A 14,471-nucleotide genomic window follows, 5' to 3' on the forward strand; every position below is an offset into this window, starting at 1 on the left:
CTAGTCACAGATACAACACTTTCAAATTATTTCCATTTGCTGGTGGGAAGGATACATTTTGTAGGATTTTGAGGGAGGTGGGGATAAATTCCCCCTCCAATCTAACCCCCATGTGGGCTCTTTATTAAAAAGCCATATTGGTTTCAACCTTTGAAATATTGAAACCAGCAGGAGATATCAAGTTCAAATATTCATTGATTTAATTTTTTAACTATTTCTATTTATTCTCTAGTTTGCTTGGTTGCATACTAAATATTTAACTACATTAACCTGTTTGAGTTTTGTCCAAATATGAGTATGAATCTAATTATATTTATATTTTCATATGTCACTTGATTATGAGACTACAGTAACGCACTCTTTTAATCATCATTTCGTTATCTGCACACTATTGTCTTTGACCACTTATTCACTACTACCTTCTTGTGGGTTGTGTCATAAATGTCACCTCGGGTCATTGTCTCATCAGCTACAAAGCCTCTTTTGTCAGCTGAACATTCGTCTCTTCACCTTGGAATTGCAGTCATCGCCAACACTCACTAGTGTGTTTCACTAAAATAAACTATTAGTTGGCAGGCGTGCTTATACAGCATTCAGAATTGGCTGAGGAAAGATCTTGTAGCTTACTGACTTAGCTGCAAACAAATGTCCTTTATATACTACCTAGAAATTGCCAGAAAACTGTTCACTGTTACGTATCTTTATGTTTTGAAGGTCATGTGCTGAAAGGGACCAGAAATCTCGCGATGCGGGGAAAAGGGAGGGAGCAGATGTAGCGGCAGTGAGGACAAACTTGGGGTAGGGATTATCTCTGGAGCATATAGTGTCTCGGAAACAGCCGGTGCCACATGGTACACGACAAAGAAAACTTAGACTGCTTGGGGAACACCTGGGGTGTCTTACCTCTCACACACCGAGTAGACTGGTCATCTGTAGAAATTTCTTCTCGTGACAGTATAAGTGTGAGTCTGTAACTATGTACAGGATGTCCATAAAAGAATGTCCCAGTTTAAATGGTATATAATAACTGTTAATAGGTTATATTAAAACTCGGCATCTTTCTTAATATTGTGTAATTTCCTCTTTCTATTACACACATTTCTCACACACTAGCCATATTTATTTTCTTACTTACTCTATTACAGTCGTACCAACATAACTTATTCAAACCAACACCAAAGTTACCTAATGATTTTATTGTTTCCAACAGCCCCCCTCAATAAACGTTATTAGGTAGACTTTGCGAAACAACTAAGTAAACAATACAAGTGAACAGCTAAAAAAAAACTTAACCAATAATTTGCATTATTCTAGCCCTATACTTCTTATACATTTCAAGAGTGTGATCTTATTCACTGCTTTAGTGAACATGTCAGCTATTTGATCCTGAGTACAAACATATTTTACACTGATAAGACCCTCACTGATTTTTTCTCGGACAAAATGATGGCGAATGTCAATGTGTTTCAACCGTTTGTGATTCTCTGGGTTTTTTGACACTCTTATTGCACCTTGATTGTCTTCGTATAGGATCACAGGTTCATTTTTTAACACTCCCAGATCCTGCAGTACCCCTCTGATCCAACACGCTTCAGCCGCTGCACCACTCAGAGCCATGTATTCCGCCTCGGTAGATGACAGGGCAACAGTTGACTGTTTCTTGGAGGTCCAGGTGATGGTATTACCTTGGAGTTGGAATACAAAACCTGATGTAGATTTTCTTTCTTCCACATCTCCTCCCCAGTCTGCATCAGCGTATCCACTCAGCTGAGCTGCGGGTTCTTGTCGTCGGTAGACGAGTGTCAAGTCCAAGGTCCCTTTTATATATCTCAAAACGCGTTTTAGGGCAACCCATAGTGCTTCACTTGCCCGGTTTTGATATCTACTCAGAATGCCAAGAGTAGCACTAAGATCTGGTCTTGTGCCTAGGGCGACATACAACAGGCTTCCAATAATCTGTCGACATTTTGTTTCCAGCTCTTTGTCTTCTTCAGTGTCCTGGAAGTTTATTTTACACAGTGGGTCCATTGGTGTGGACACGGGTCTACAGTCCGCCATTCCATATTTCACTAACAATGATTTCAAAAAATGAGTTTGATTCAATTTTAGAGTTCCAGACTTTAAATCTTGAGAGATACAAATTCCTAAGTAGTTTGACACCGGTCCTAGGTCTTTCATCTTGAAATTTTTCTTCAGACTTTCTTTCAATGCCTGAATTTGGTTCTCATCATTGCCTACTATTAGCAGGTCATCCACATACAGCAGGACATATAGCTTCGTTTTGTCTGTGTTCTTGACATACAAGCAGTAATCATGTTTTGATCTTTTCAATCCTTCCCTTTCTATAGCTTCATTGAACTTTTCGTTCCAGCACTTTGGTGATTTTTTAAGTCCATAGAGAGATTTTTTTAGTTTGTAAACTGTCTTTTCATCCCCCTCCATTCCATCTGGTTTTGCTATGAAAACTTTGTCATCTATATCACCATAAAGAAAAGCACTTTGAACATCCATTTGATATATTGGCATGCCCAGGTCATTTGCAGTCGCCAACAGAATTCTAAGCGTCGCCATCTTAGCCACTGGTGCATACACTTCACTTGCATCAAAAATGCTGAGCTGCTCAAAACCTCTTGCAACTAGTCTCGCTTTGTACTGCACTGGTTCTCCTTTTTCATTTCGTTTAATCTTAAATACCCATTTGCTGCCTATGATGCAGGCATCTTTTGGAGGTATAACTTCTGACCAGGTGTCATTTTCCTTTATAGAGTTCAATTCAATATTGATAGCTTCTTTCCACTTTTGCCTTTCATTGCTCATCATTGCTTCTCCGTATGTTTGCGGCTCATCTGCACAAAGAAAACTTGTCTCATATTGGCTCAGATACCTTGGTTCCTTTAGTTTTGTTCTATCCCTCAAATTACATGTTCCCACCTTTTCACATATCTTTCCACAGTTATCTGTTTCAAAGCCTCTGAATTCCTCTTCATCTGCAGATTCATTATTTAAGGAACTATGTTCAATCGTACTGCTTCCCTCTACATTTTCCAGTTGTATGCCTTCCGCTTCATCCCTGTAGTGCTCTTCAGTTTGGATAGGTTTGGTAACTTCGATTCCCATTGTTGTTGTTACACCATCTGGCTTGAACACTACATTTCTTGATATTTCAATTTTTCCTCGGTTCGGTACATATACCCTGTAGGCCTTAGCATTTTCCTGATACCCTACGAATAGTCCTTTTGTGCTCTTAGGGTCCCATTTCTTTCTTTTCTCTTTAGGCACCTGCATGTAAGTCTCTGTTCCAAAGACTTCAAAATGTTTGATTTCAGGAACTGACTTGAACCATAGTTCATATGGGCTTTTTCCTTTAACAGAACTCGTGCCTGTCCGGTTGATGGTGTATACTGCAGTATTAACTGCTTCCGCCCATAAGGTTTTGTTCAGGTTTTTGGCTGCCAGCATAGTCCTGGCTGCCTCCACAACTGTTCTTATTTCTCTTTCAACTTTCCCATTTTGCTCTGGGCAGTAAGGTGCAGACTTCTGGTGCCGTATTCCCATTTCATCAGTGATATTCCGCATTTCTTGACTGCACAGTTCAGTGTCGTTTCCCGTTCTCAGAATTTTTACTGGATTTCCGGTGTCGTTCTTAGCTATACTTAGAAAGTTCTTAATCTTTTCTTTAGCTTCAGATTTGAACTTCAAGAAGTAAACAAATTTATACCTTGAAAAATCATCTTTTATCAATAGGAAATATCTTGAACCTCCAATTGATGCTGTTTCCATCGGGCCACAAATGTCTGCATGAACGATCTCACAAGTGTCCGTCGTTTTGTGTTCACTTGATGAAAAAGGCAGTCTCTGTTGTTTCCCCTTCATGCAAGCTTCACAAAAGAAGTCCTCAGTACCTTGCACTTCTATGTTGTGGCTCTTCAGAATATTTTTGACCTGCTCTGTATTTTGGTGCACCAACTTTTCATGCCATATTTTAATGGAAGGCTTCTTCACAACACTCACCACAGCTGGGATTGGTTCACACCTAAACATCATCTTGTACAGCTTCCCCTCCAGAGTTCCAACAGCATACACTTTTCCAGATTTAGTAAGTTCACATTTAGACTCTCTCCATTCAATTTGATAACCTCTTCTCAACACTGCACCAACAGAGAATAAATTGAATTTGATATCAGGAACATATAACACATCTTTTATCTCCGATATTTGCCAAGAATTACCATCATACACCTCTACTCTCACAGTCCCTACCTCGTTTGCTACAAGAGTTGACCCATCACCAATTACAATATGTTTTTCACTATCCAGCTTGCACATGTCATAAAAAAATGTCTTTGAGCACACATATGTTCAGATGCTCCACTGTCCACATACCAGCTTTTGTCATCCAGGCTTTCACTTACCATTGCAGCACTGATAAAAGCATTCAGATTGCCCCCCTTTAGTGTACGATGAGCAGGTTCAGAGCTATTTTCAGCTTTTAACCTCCATCTACAATCTTTACTGATATGTCCCATCTTTTCGCAGTAATAGCACATACGTCTCCCACCTGGATTATTAGTTTTCGATTTATTAGAATAGCAGTTTTTCTGAATGTGTCCTGCCTTCCCACACTTAAAACACTTTAATGGATTCGGCCTACCTTGATTTTTAGACAACAGGGCGTTATCCTGACTGCCCTTTCCAGAGATACGCTCCTCTTCAATCAACAGACGTGCACTTAACTCTGACAGTTTTTGGTCCTTTGTTGACACAGACTCCCAAGCCGACACAAAGTGTTTATATTCTTCCGGTAGTGATACTAAAATCTTCGTCATTAGCATTTGATCGGACAGCTTCTCCCCATGCTGCTTCAGCCGGACCACCAACTCTTGCAGTTTTGACAGGAAAGCCGCGACTCCTTCCCCTTCGTATTTTAAAGAAAAGAACTTGTGCTGAAGTTGATGCAAGCTTACTTCCGACTGCTGTTCAAAAATTGATAACAATTTATTCCACATCTCTTGTGCTGACTCGCAAGCCAAAATGTGCATCATTGGTCCTTCTTCTAATCTTGTGACAATTATTTCTTGAGCTTTGCTGTCTCGTGTCACCCATTCCTTTAATTTCTTCTTTTCCGTCTCGGTTTGTGAATCGTCATCCACCACAGTAGGTTTAAACTCCTCTCCAGACACCACACTATATAAACCTTTTGATTTTAACACGACCGTAATTTGAAATTTCCAAACACTCCAGTTTGATCCATTTGCCAATCTAATGTAGTTATAGTTGGATTCCATAATGGATGCCCGCACTGCGTATTTTCTTCTTCTTTTATCAACACATCACTATCGCAATAAAACTGTGATACTTATTCAATAACACCAGTGTACTTTCATACGGCCTGGGCCCATAACCTGTTAATAGGTTATATTAAAACTCGGCATCTTTCTTAATATTGTGTAATTTCCTCTTTCTATTACACACATTTCTCACACACTAGCCATATTTATTTTCTTACTTACTCTATTACAGTCGTACCAACATAACTTATTCAAACCAACACCAAAGTTACCTAATGATTTTATTGTTTCCAACAATAACAGTTTAATTTAGACTATTTACAACACATCATTCATCAAATTGAAGGTTAACTAACCAGGTTTTTCTTACAAATGTTTAATAGTGCACCTTTAGTTATACGGCACACATCCAACCTAAAGTCCAATTCTTTCCACACTTCGGTTAACAAGTCCGGAGTAATGGAAGAAGTAGCCTCTTTAGTTCCATGTTTCAACTCTGGCAAACCATTAGGTAGCAGTGTGACATAAACACAATCTTTTATAAAGCCCCAAAGGAAAAAATTACATTGCGTTATATCAAGTGAACGTGGAGGCCAGCGAAAAAGAGCTCTGTCGTCTCGACCGTTATGACCAATCCAACGGTCAGGGACTTCAATGTTCACCCACTCTCGTACAAAGAGATTTAAATGGGGAGGGGCTCCATCCTGTTGTCAAGTAAAGTTTACAGGTTCACCCTCTACTAATTGGGGAATTTATGCTCAGGAGTCACCATTTTGCATAGGTGGCACTCAAAGCAATAAAACAACAAAGCAGCACTCGAACATGCACTTATCTAATCCTGTTTGAGTTATTCTTTAATTGTGACCTTGAACCAACACTTTACAAGGCTTACAGTTGATACTATGGACATACTGTAGGTGGTAAGTAACATTAAAAACTCCAAACTTTCATAAACTATCATAATCATCCCTAGCTCAACTTCTTAGGGGAAAATTATGTAACTCTGACTTCTTATGTTGTTTAAAGCAAAAAAGCATTTGTGGGAGAGGATAACACATCATATGACTGAACTTAACACACATACTGTGGGAACTGCAAGATCTGGTAAGTTTCCATCCTCTACAAAGCATTTCCTAGGGCTTAAATTTATTAAAAATAGCTTAACATTTAACGCTATATAAATAATGCTTTATTTAGGAATAAACATAACACTTATAACTACAACTAGAAAGTCTTTCAGTTTAAATTACTAATTAAAATTTTACAAAACAGATCTTTTATAAACTTAAAAGACTTGTTTCCAACCAAACATAGTTACTGGAGAGTGTGTTAAGAACTTAATCTAAAAAAAATAATCAAATTGCATGGTCCTAATCAGTATTCTCCTCTCTGTAAAAACTCTCCTGTCAGGGACAAGTAACTTACGAACTAAGTGGCGACTACCGCCCGTTTTATTACGACTGGCCTTCTGTTTCAAGGATCAGTACTACATGCTTTAATTAATGCATATGCAAACAGTATGGTAATAACTACCGTACTTCATTGATTGGTTGTCTCTAGAGTGAAACAAGTGAAATATGCTTATTGCATCTAAACTGAAACATGCTAAATCTTAGTTAATGACATGACATAGTGACCAGTTACAACATGGCAGCAATTATGCAAAGTGTTTACAAAAATCTGAAAACTGAAGTTGGTGACAGACTCCCTCCCTTATGTAACTGTATAGTATTGAAAAAAACTTTCATGCTAAGACTTTGTTAATCACAACCATTGAGAGCATTATAATCTTAGCACAAACATTCCTAGCTGGTGATGCTCCAATTCTATTAAGACATAGAATCATTTTGTGTGTTCATAATAATTTTAAGTATTTTTGAAGACTCAACTTTGCACAGCTAGACAAAGGGGCTACAGGTGGTGGGATTTCTAATATTTAAGCAGCGCAAAACCACGTGGGTACATGTTTGAAGTTCATAAAGTTAATAATGTCTCAAGTTGGGGTTAACACCATGACCCTTGCCATATCAGTGTAACACTTCAGCAATCGTAGCCACTGAAAACCTCCAAGAAAATAAACTCTAGTTCCATAATTTAATTAACATTTTATTATAAATTGTAGTATTATCATTGGTAAACATTTAATTTTTAGTACTTTAATAAAAAAACAGGAAACAGAATTCAGAAAACTGCTTATTTGTAGATCAGCTTAAGATTTTTAACCTGTATAAAAAAAAATTGCTCTAGCTCTTAGCCTATTCCTTGTACAACAGTCCTATGTGTTATACCTAGCTAATGTCTTTTGCATTCATTTAATTTTTTCTTTAAATTCATTGCATTCTTGACAAAAAAAATAATTTTTTAAATGCAATAAAAGGGGCAGTGGAATGTTTATGGACAACAAAGGTTTATGCTTGTTGCTACATCCTCATACGGCAAAACAAGGGGTTGATGGTTTTATTCCAACACCAGACATGACTCATCGATATATGAGCACTGAGTCATACCTTTGTGGTTCGAAACCACTATAGTCTGGGAGATGATGTCATCACTAGCCTACCTATGCATAACCATACAAAATAATTGGCTAGTTTTTTCCATCCAAAAAAAAAAAAATTCAGTTTTTTTTTGTAAGACACATTTAAATATGGTAATTGCCAATATAGACTTGATCTATTTTATTTTTGTGGATGCAGCGAATTGTAAGAAAATGATAATTGAATTTACCTGAAAATTTATTTTTTACATTGCTTACAACAATCTCTTTTACCATGTAATCTACAGCCACAGAAAATTTTGTCACATCTTTATTGATACAAACGTATTTTTTCATGGAAGGGAAGTTTGCAGCACAAGGGTCAGAATTATTACTATGCACCATACAATGACCTAAGTGATAAAGTTCCAATTAGCTCATACACAAAAACTCATTTTAAATCATATTACCCTAAGGTTAGTAAAAAAAAAAAAAATACATACCTATCCAAAAGTCTTTGTTTAAGGATACATAATTGGTGATTACAGACAACCCCACAGCAATTCCTGTCATGAAGCTGTAGAGAAGAACGATGTACGTAGCCATCTTCTGCAATTATAAATCAGGCATTTTTAATACTGTATTGACAGCTAAACATTTCATGAATATATTTTAAAAAATATAATAAATACACTTATGGGGACCATTTATAAAGTTTTGAGTAGTGCTATTGTTACTGGTGGTGATAGTACATATATAAAAGTTTATTTTATAGTAACATATATAATAAATAGCAATAATTGTTTCAAATGTATATGGTACATTCAATACTATAGAAACCAGATACTGTAATAGTCAAAACAGAATTGCTCTCTAGAGGAATATTTTTGTGATATCAAGAACTTTTATGCGGCCCCTTGGAGTCCGATATGCCACCGCCCAAACACCACCACTCTCTATTCAAACCTCCTGCTAACGAGTGTGTGTGTGTGTGTGTGTGTTGGTCGCCCGGCAAGAGGGCGCTGTAGAGCCAGTGCGCCGCTCCCCTTTATGTATTTAAATTATTAATGTTAACCTTTTCTTTTCACCCCTAAACAATATCATGACGGGTCAGTCAAGTGAGTGTCTTTTGTTTTCTTAATATAATATTTTTTGTAATGAAGTAAGTGCAAGCACGGCCCAGGACGCTCCCTAGCGGGTGACGGCGGAACTACTACGCGCCCAAGCCAACTGTGGTCCCGGGAAAAATGTGAACTACCCAAGGTCAGACGGACCCCTCCCTCCGCCATCATCCCTTCCGCCACACTGTCCCCTCCCTTTCCCTAGTCCGCCTCAAGGGTCGAAGCGCGTCATGTCGCGGGTGGGATGGCAAGTAGAGTTGTTACCATAAGTCATGACACAGTGCGCGGATACGGAAGTAACGCTGTTCAAATATTTCACGGATCCTTTGAAAGCGGAGCAAGGTTTCGAAGCGTGCGTGACTGTAATATAACATGTATTGACAAATGGCATCGGGCAGTTCAACAAAACACAAAACTATACATAGCCAGTGCAGGCAAGTGATTAGCAATGTGATTGCATTTTGTGATCAGGAGAAGGCATCAGGCAAACTTACCCAACCATTATGTAATGCAACAAAGTGTGCGGCCGCAGCGACAGGTAAATCAAAAGGAACAATATGCAAAATTAGAAAAGAAAGTACAGAAGCCGCTATCAGTGGGGAAATTTTGCGCACACCAGGAAAGAAAAGAAAAGCAAGTATTAACAAGATATCGGTTGATGAGTTTGACCTTGGGGTAATACGGCGCACCGTACAACAGTTTTATAGGCTGAAAGAAGAGGTTCCAACACTTAATAAGCTTCTTACAATGTTACAAGAAGAAATTAATTTCCCTGGACGAAAATAAACTTTGAGAAAAATCCTGCATAAATTACGTTTCCGGTTAAAAAAATGCAAGAATAAAAGGAAAATATTAATGAAACACAATGACATTGTTGCTTGTAGGGGCAAATATTTACGTCGAATGAAAGCAAATGAGCAGGCTGGTGAAAAGAAAAAAACAGTTGTGTACATTGACTAAACCTGAATTCACCCGACGTACACAGTAAGCAAGTGTTGGCAAGACAACGAAACACCCGGTGTTTTGAAGAATGACAGCGCTGGTCAACGTTGGATAATCGTACATGCAGGTTGCGATCTAGGTTTCATTCCAGGTGCATATCTCATTTTCAAGTCCAAAGGTAAAAGTGGCGATTATCACGATGAGATGAACTTCGCAAACTTTTCCAGATGGGTGCAAGACAAGCTTATTCCAAATCTGCCTGCTGATTCGTTGGTTGTAATGGATAATGCCCTTTATCATTCCATTCAGTTAAATAAGCCACCAACAGCCGGTACAAGAAAACAAGATGATATCCAATGGTTACAGAACAACAACATTCCGCATGACAATGATATGACAAAATGTGAACTCCTCCAGCTCGTTCGTGGTCAATGTCCACCTCCCAGGATTCGCATAGATGAGATGTTAGAAGAACATGGGCATGAAGTAATAAGATTACCACCGTACCACTGTGAGCTTAATGCTATTGAGTATGTATGGAACATTGTGAAATCATGTGTTGCTGAAAAAAATGTCGCTCAATCATCACGTACCATTGAAAACATCACAACAGAATCAATCAATAGTGTCACCAAAGAAGAATGGCAAATTGCTATTTTACATGTAAAACATACAGAAGCAGAGTGCTGTACAGGTGACTTTAATGGAGCACGAAATTGTGAAAATTGTTGTTAACTTTGGCGAGTCCAGCTCAGACAGTGAATGGGACTTTTCGGACAACAGCAGCACATATTCCAATGGTAACATATCAGGAATTGAAGAACTAAATGGCTGAGTGGGCGTTTGTTACGTGCAATATGCACGAAACTGTGTTGAAATGTTTCTTGCATTGTTTTCATTGATTAATCACACAAACAATATTTTCTTTGATTATAGGCAAATGTATACCGACATGTATGTTAAATATGGTGCTGAGTGAAATAATTATTATAACACAAACGGTACGATGTGATGCTGTGACACACTTTGGTACACACTGTGACATCTTCGTAGACACTGTGTTTCGCTGTTTCATACGACTGTACCTTCACCTTATCACGCCATTTCTTACTGCACGACTGCACTTCATGGCTATCGTTTCATCCAGGTAATCATGCTTACAAGTTGCGTACACTTATGAACGCATGTGTATACTCCTTGCTTCCACAGCTAATGATATTCCCCTACTGCCAACCCCTCCTCATTCCCCACCCCTCTCTCACTGCGACACTAGCGCTCCCGTCACTCCCCTCCTCGGGACCATAGTTGGCTTGGGCGTGTAGTAGTAAATAACTTTATTTAAACTAATTTCATGCACAAGTAATTATTACAGACGGTCTGGTCGTGGGTATGTGAATATTAATTTTATAAAAGATTCATGTTATTCTCTGTAATAACCCGGGGCACGTAGTCTCTAAAATATTAACGGTAATTGTGTTCAGCGCGAAGGACGCCATGTTTCCTGCCGCGAGCCTTGTCTCGCCCCAGTCTCCTTCTTCAGCCGGCCGAGAACGGACGTCTCTGCAGACACCCCGAGGACATCACCGTTGTCTCACCGATAAGTAGCTCTGTTAACTTAACTAATCCAAATCGTTTCCTCGGGGCCTCTCTCGGTCGGTGGGGGCTGTTTAGTAATTAATTTCTATACTCTCAGGAGTTTTTTACCACCTTCGTTCTACGTAAAGGCTTGAGGCGGCCACGTGTGTGGTCCGCCTCCTCAACTTATATCGATTCGTGCCTCTGGCGTTTTAGCTGTGTAAAGGGAAGATTGTAGGAGGACGTGTAACGTATCAATAAAACCAACTTAAGTGAGTCACGTGTCTTAGTGTTCGGGGGGCCACGTGGGTCCTCAACCCAGTCAGCGGCGTGTAGGACGCCCTAAGAGCCCACTGCGATTTGGTAGAAGCGTGCCTGACGCTGAGAGCGGGCTCGGTTTAGGAACAGGTGTTGACTTCAAGGTCAGGAAGGCTAATATCTCGCCTCACACGGGCCACGTAACGCCCTGAATAAGAGCCTTTAGCCGGGTCCACGTGCTCACTCACGTGGTGGCGCCCATTATTAACACAACTAGTTCAAAACATAACACCGGTAGGCCCTCAATGTTTCACTCAATATATTAAGACCAGCTTTCCATTGTGTTATTTTCCACTCCATACTCCTTGCACCTACCCTGAGAAGCTATCAGTATTTTAGTGTTGGCCATCTTTTAAATGGCTGGATAATTTTGGTAACATAACATGGTCATTTGGTGGCATGCATGTTGATTTACAATTTTCATTCCTGATCGTCATATTATTTCAAAAAATGTCAACTGAACTGGTTACTCTCTGTTTCTAAAAGCTTTTGTGGTAAAGTTCTTGTAATCCGCAGAAGAGTACTGGTCAGGCCATTTGTGCATTACCAAGGTGATAGCAGTACTGAAACTACAGGATCAAAACTTGGATATTTTTCAGGTGGGAAATGTGGCAGTTGCTCTACAGAAGTGAGTTTTCTCAAGGTACTATGGTTTCCCCTGCCCTTGCAATTCATCCATCACTGTACTCTCAGAATTATAGATGTATTTTTTTCACAAGTGATTCATTGCAGCTGGCTGTATCGACAATTGCTTATTTCAGATCAATATTCTGTGTATTGTTGGGTTTCCCTTTCCCCATGGAGAATCCAAAAATTATTGATACCGTCTTAATCATTTAGCAACAACTTCTTCACTCCTTGACTGTATGATGAAATGAAACTGAAATACAATAAATTATAATTAAAATTAACACAATTCCCACTGACAGGGAAAATCTGGAAAACATGTAAATCTCAGGGAATTGAAAAAGTGTCTTCAAAACATGTAAAACATAGAGAAATTGTGATTATCTATTTACAAAACTATCAGTAATATTTCATGCTGTACAGTATCTTAATGTCTAAAATAGCATGTATTTTAATCATGAATTCATGTTCTTGTAGAATCCATATCAATTTTTACTGACATTTATTCAAAGTAAGGGATATGAGCAACTGTCCATTAATTTTAAGCTGAAACAAATATCTTCAGTTCTTTAGCCTGATCTTAATAATTAGTAAAGTATTATTTCAAAGTTTAATAAAACAGAGTGATTCATTTTCTTTTTTCAGTTTGGCAGTGTTGATTTTACATAGCATTTATGTAAATAACAGTGCAAACTATATTATACAGGAAAATATTTTATAGTCAAATTTGCGTGTTGTATATGTTTCGATATAATTGGTATTGCAGTTGCCGCAGAGACTGATGAGTCAGGGTAAACAGAAAAAACTCAGGACAATGAGCTGAAGTAAGAGTATGGAAATCCTGACAAAAGAAAATAATATTTTCTCTTACAAAAATTATGTTATCAAATTTTGGATATTTTTTGTAACTTTTAATTTTAAATTGGTTTAGTATATTAAAGAAAACAGAATAACTTCTAATGTGCATACATAAGTATGTGTATTTTTTTGTTAGTGTCTAGTCTAATATGTGTGTTTTGTATTCACTTTAGAAACTCTGTCTTCATTTTTAACATACCTTAGGAATGAACTTATTCAGCTTCCTTATTTTTCTCCATTTTGTTGTGGCATGCGTGTTATCATCTTGATCACTTTCTGGACTAGTTACAAGCACATTCTGTTCAGGTAGCTCTTCTATAGCTATAGAGATACTGCAACAAAAATATTACAGTCAAAACACATTTATAAAAACTTCAAGAGACTATAATGAGTGTTGTGCACATCTGTGGTTAAAAAAACTTCCCCACCCCCCACTTCTGGGTTACTCTAAACAGACATTTACGACAACAGAATTCATCAGAATTTCATAAAACACCACGATTTGGCTGAATATGTTTTTTTTTAAGCTATTTTCTCTAGCCTGCACTGAACCAAAGAGATGGCATCAGTATGATTTTAGTAACCTTAAACTTAATGTTGCTTTGTTTTATCATTGTATGAGGTTTTTATGAACCATTCTTTAATACTTGTAATTTTTCCCCTGTAAAACTAAACCAACTTTGTATTATGTACTAACCATATTTTTACAGTAAATAAAGTGTTTAGTATTATAAATCCTTTGTACATTAATGAAAGTTTTGTAATAACTGGGTTTTTCATTAACAAAGTTTCACTGTAAAACTTTAAAAATAAGTATTGTTCCAAGGTTCAGCATGTGGGATTGTACTGCAATGAAGATTATCTTTATTCCTGTCAATGTGAGTGATGTTCAGGCCTCTGTGAACAGGGAAACTGTGAATTTAATCCTCAGGCCAATATACCTACACAATTTCTGGATCCTTACCAATTTCAATCCAACTTGTTACTGCCCTTGTGTGGTTATAGAAAAACTGTATATCAATTTATTTATAGAAATTCTGGAAGCTGCCTTATATGGGCTACACAGTAACAACTGAATAGTCAGAGGACACAAGGGAGAAACATTTACAATTTAATTAGTTCTCACAATAGGAACTAGGAAGGTGGATCGTATTCAAAGTGAAAAACAAAATCTGGTTTGCCTATCTTCTACCTGTTTTATTGTTAATTAAGATTTGTTATATTTTCTTATGATATTCATTGAAATTACAAAATTACCCTTGACAA

General features: G+C 37.9%; 1 protein-coding gene across 1 annotated transcript in view; it reads right to left on the reverse strand.

Moving 5' to 3' along the window:
• The window catches only part of LOC134529960 (uncharacterized), a 107,743-nt gene that overhangs the window by 41,753 nt on the left and 51,519 nt on the right, over positions 1-14,471 (reverse strand). Inside the window, exons 4-5 of the mRNA XM_063364501.1 lie at positions 13,405-13,537; positions 8,268-8,373 (exon numbers count right to left, since the gene is read on the reverse strand). Coding sequence (XP_063220571.1) covers positions 8,268-8,373; positions 13,405-13,537 — 239 coding nt within the window. The remainder of the gene's footprint in view (positions 1-8,267; positions 8,374-13,404; positions 13,538-14,471) is intronic.

Source organism: Bacillus rossius, chromosome 2 (genome assembly GCF_032445375.1).
Source record: "Bacillus rossius redtenbacheri isolate Brsri chromosome 2, Brsri_v3, whole genome shotgun sequence".
NCBI classification, from domain to species: domain Eukaryota; kingdom Metazoa; phylum Arthropoda; class Insecta; order Phasmatodea; family Bacillidae; genus Bacillus; species Bacillus rossius.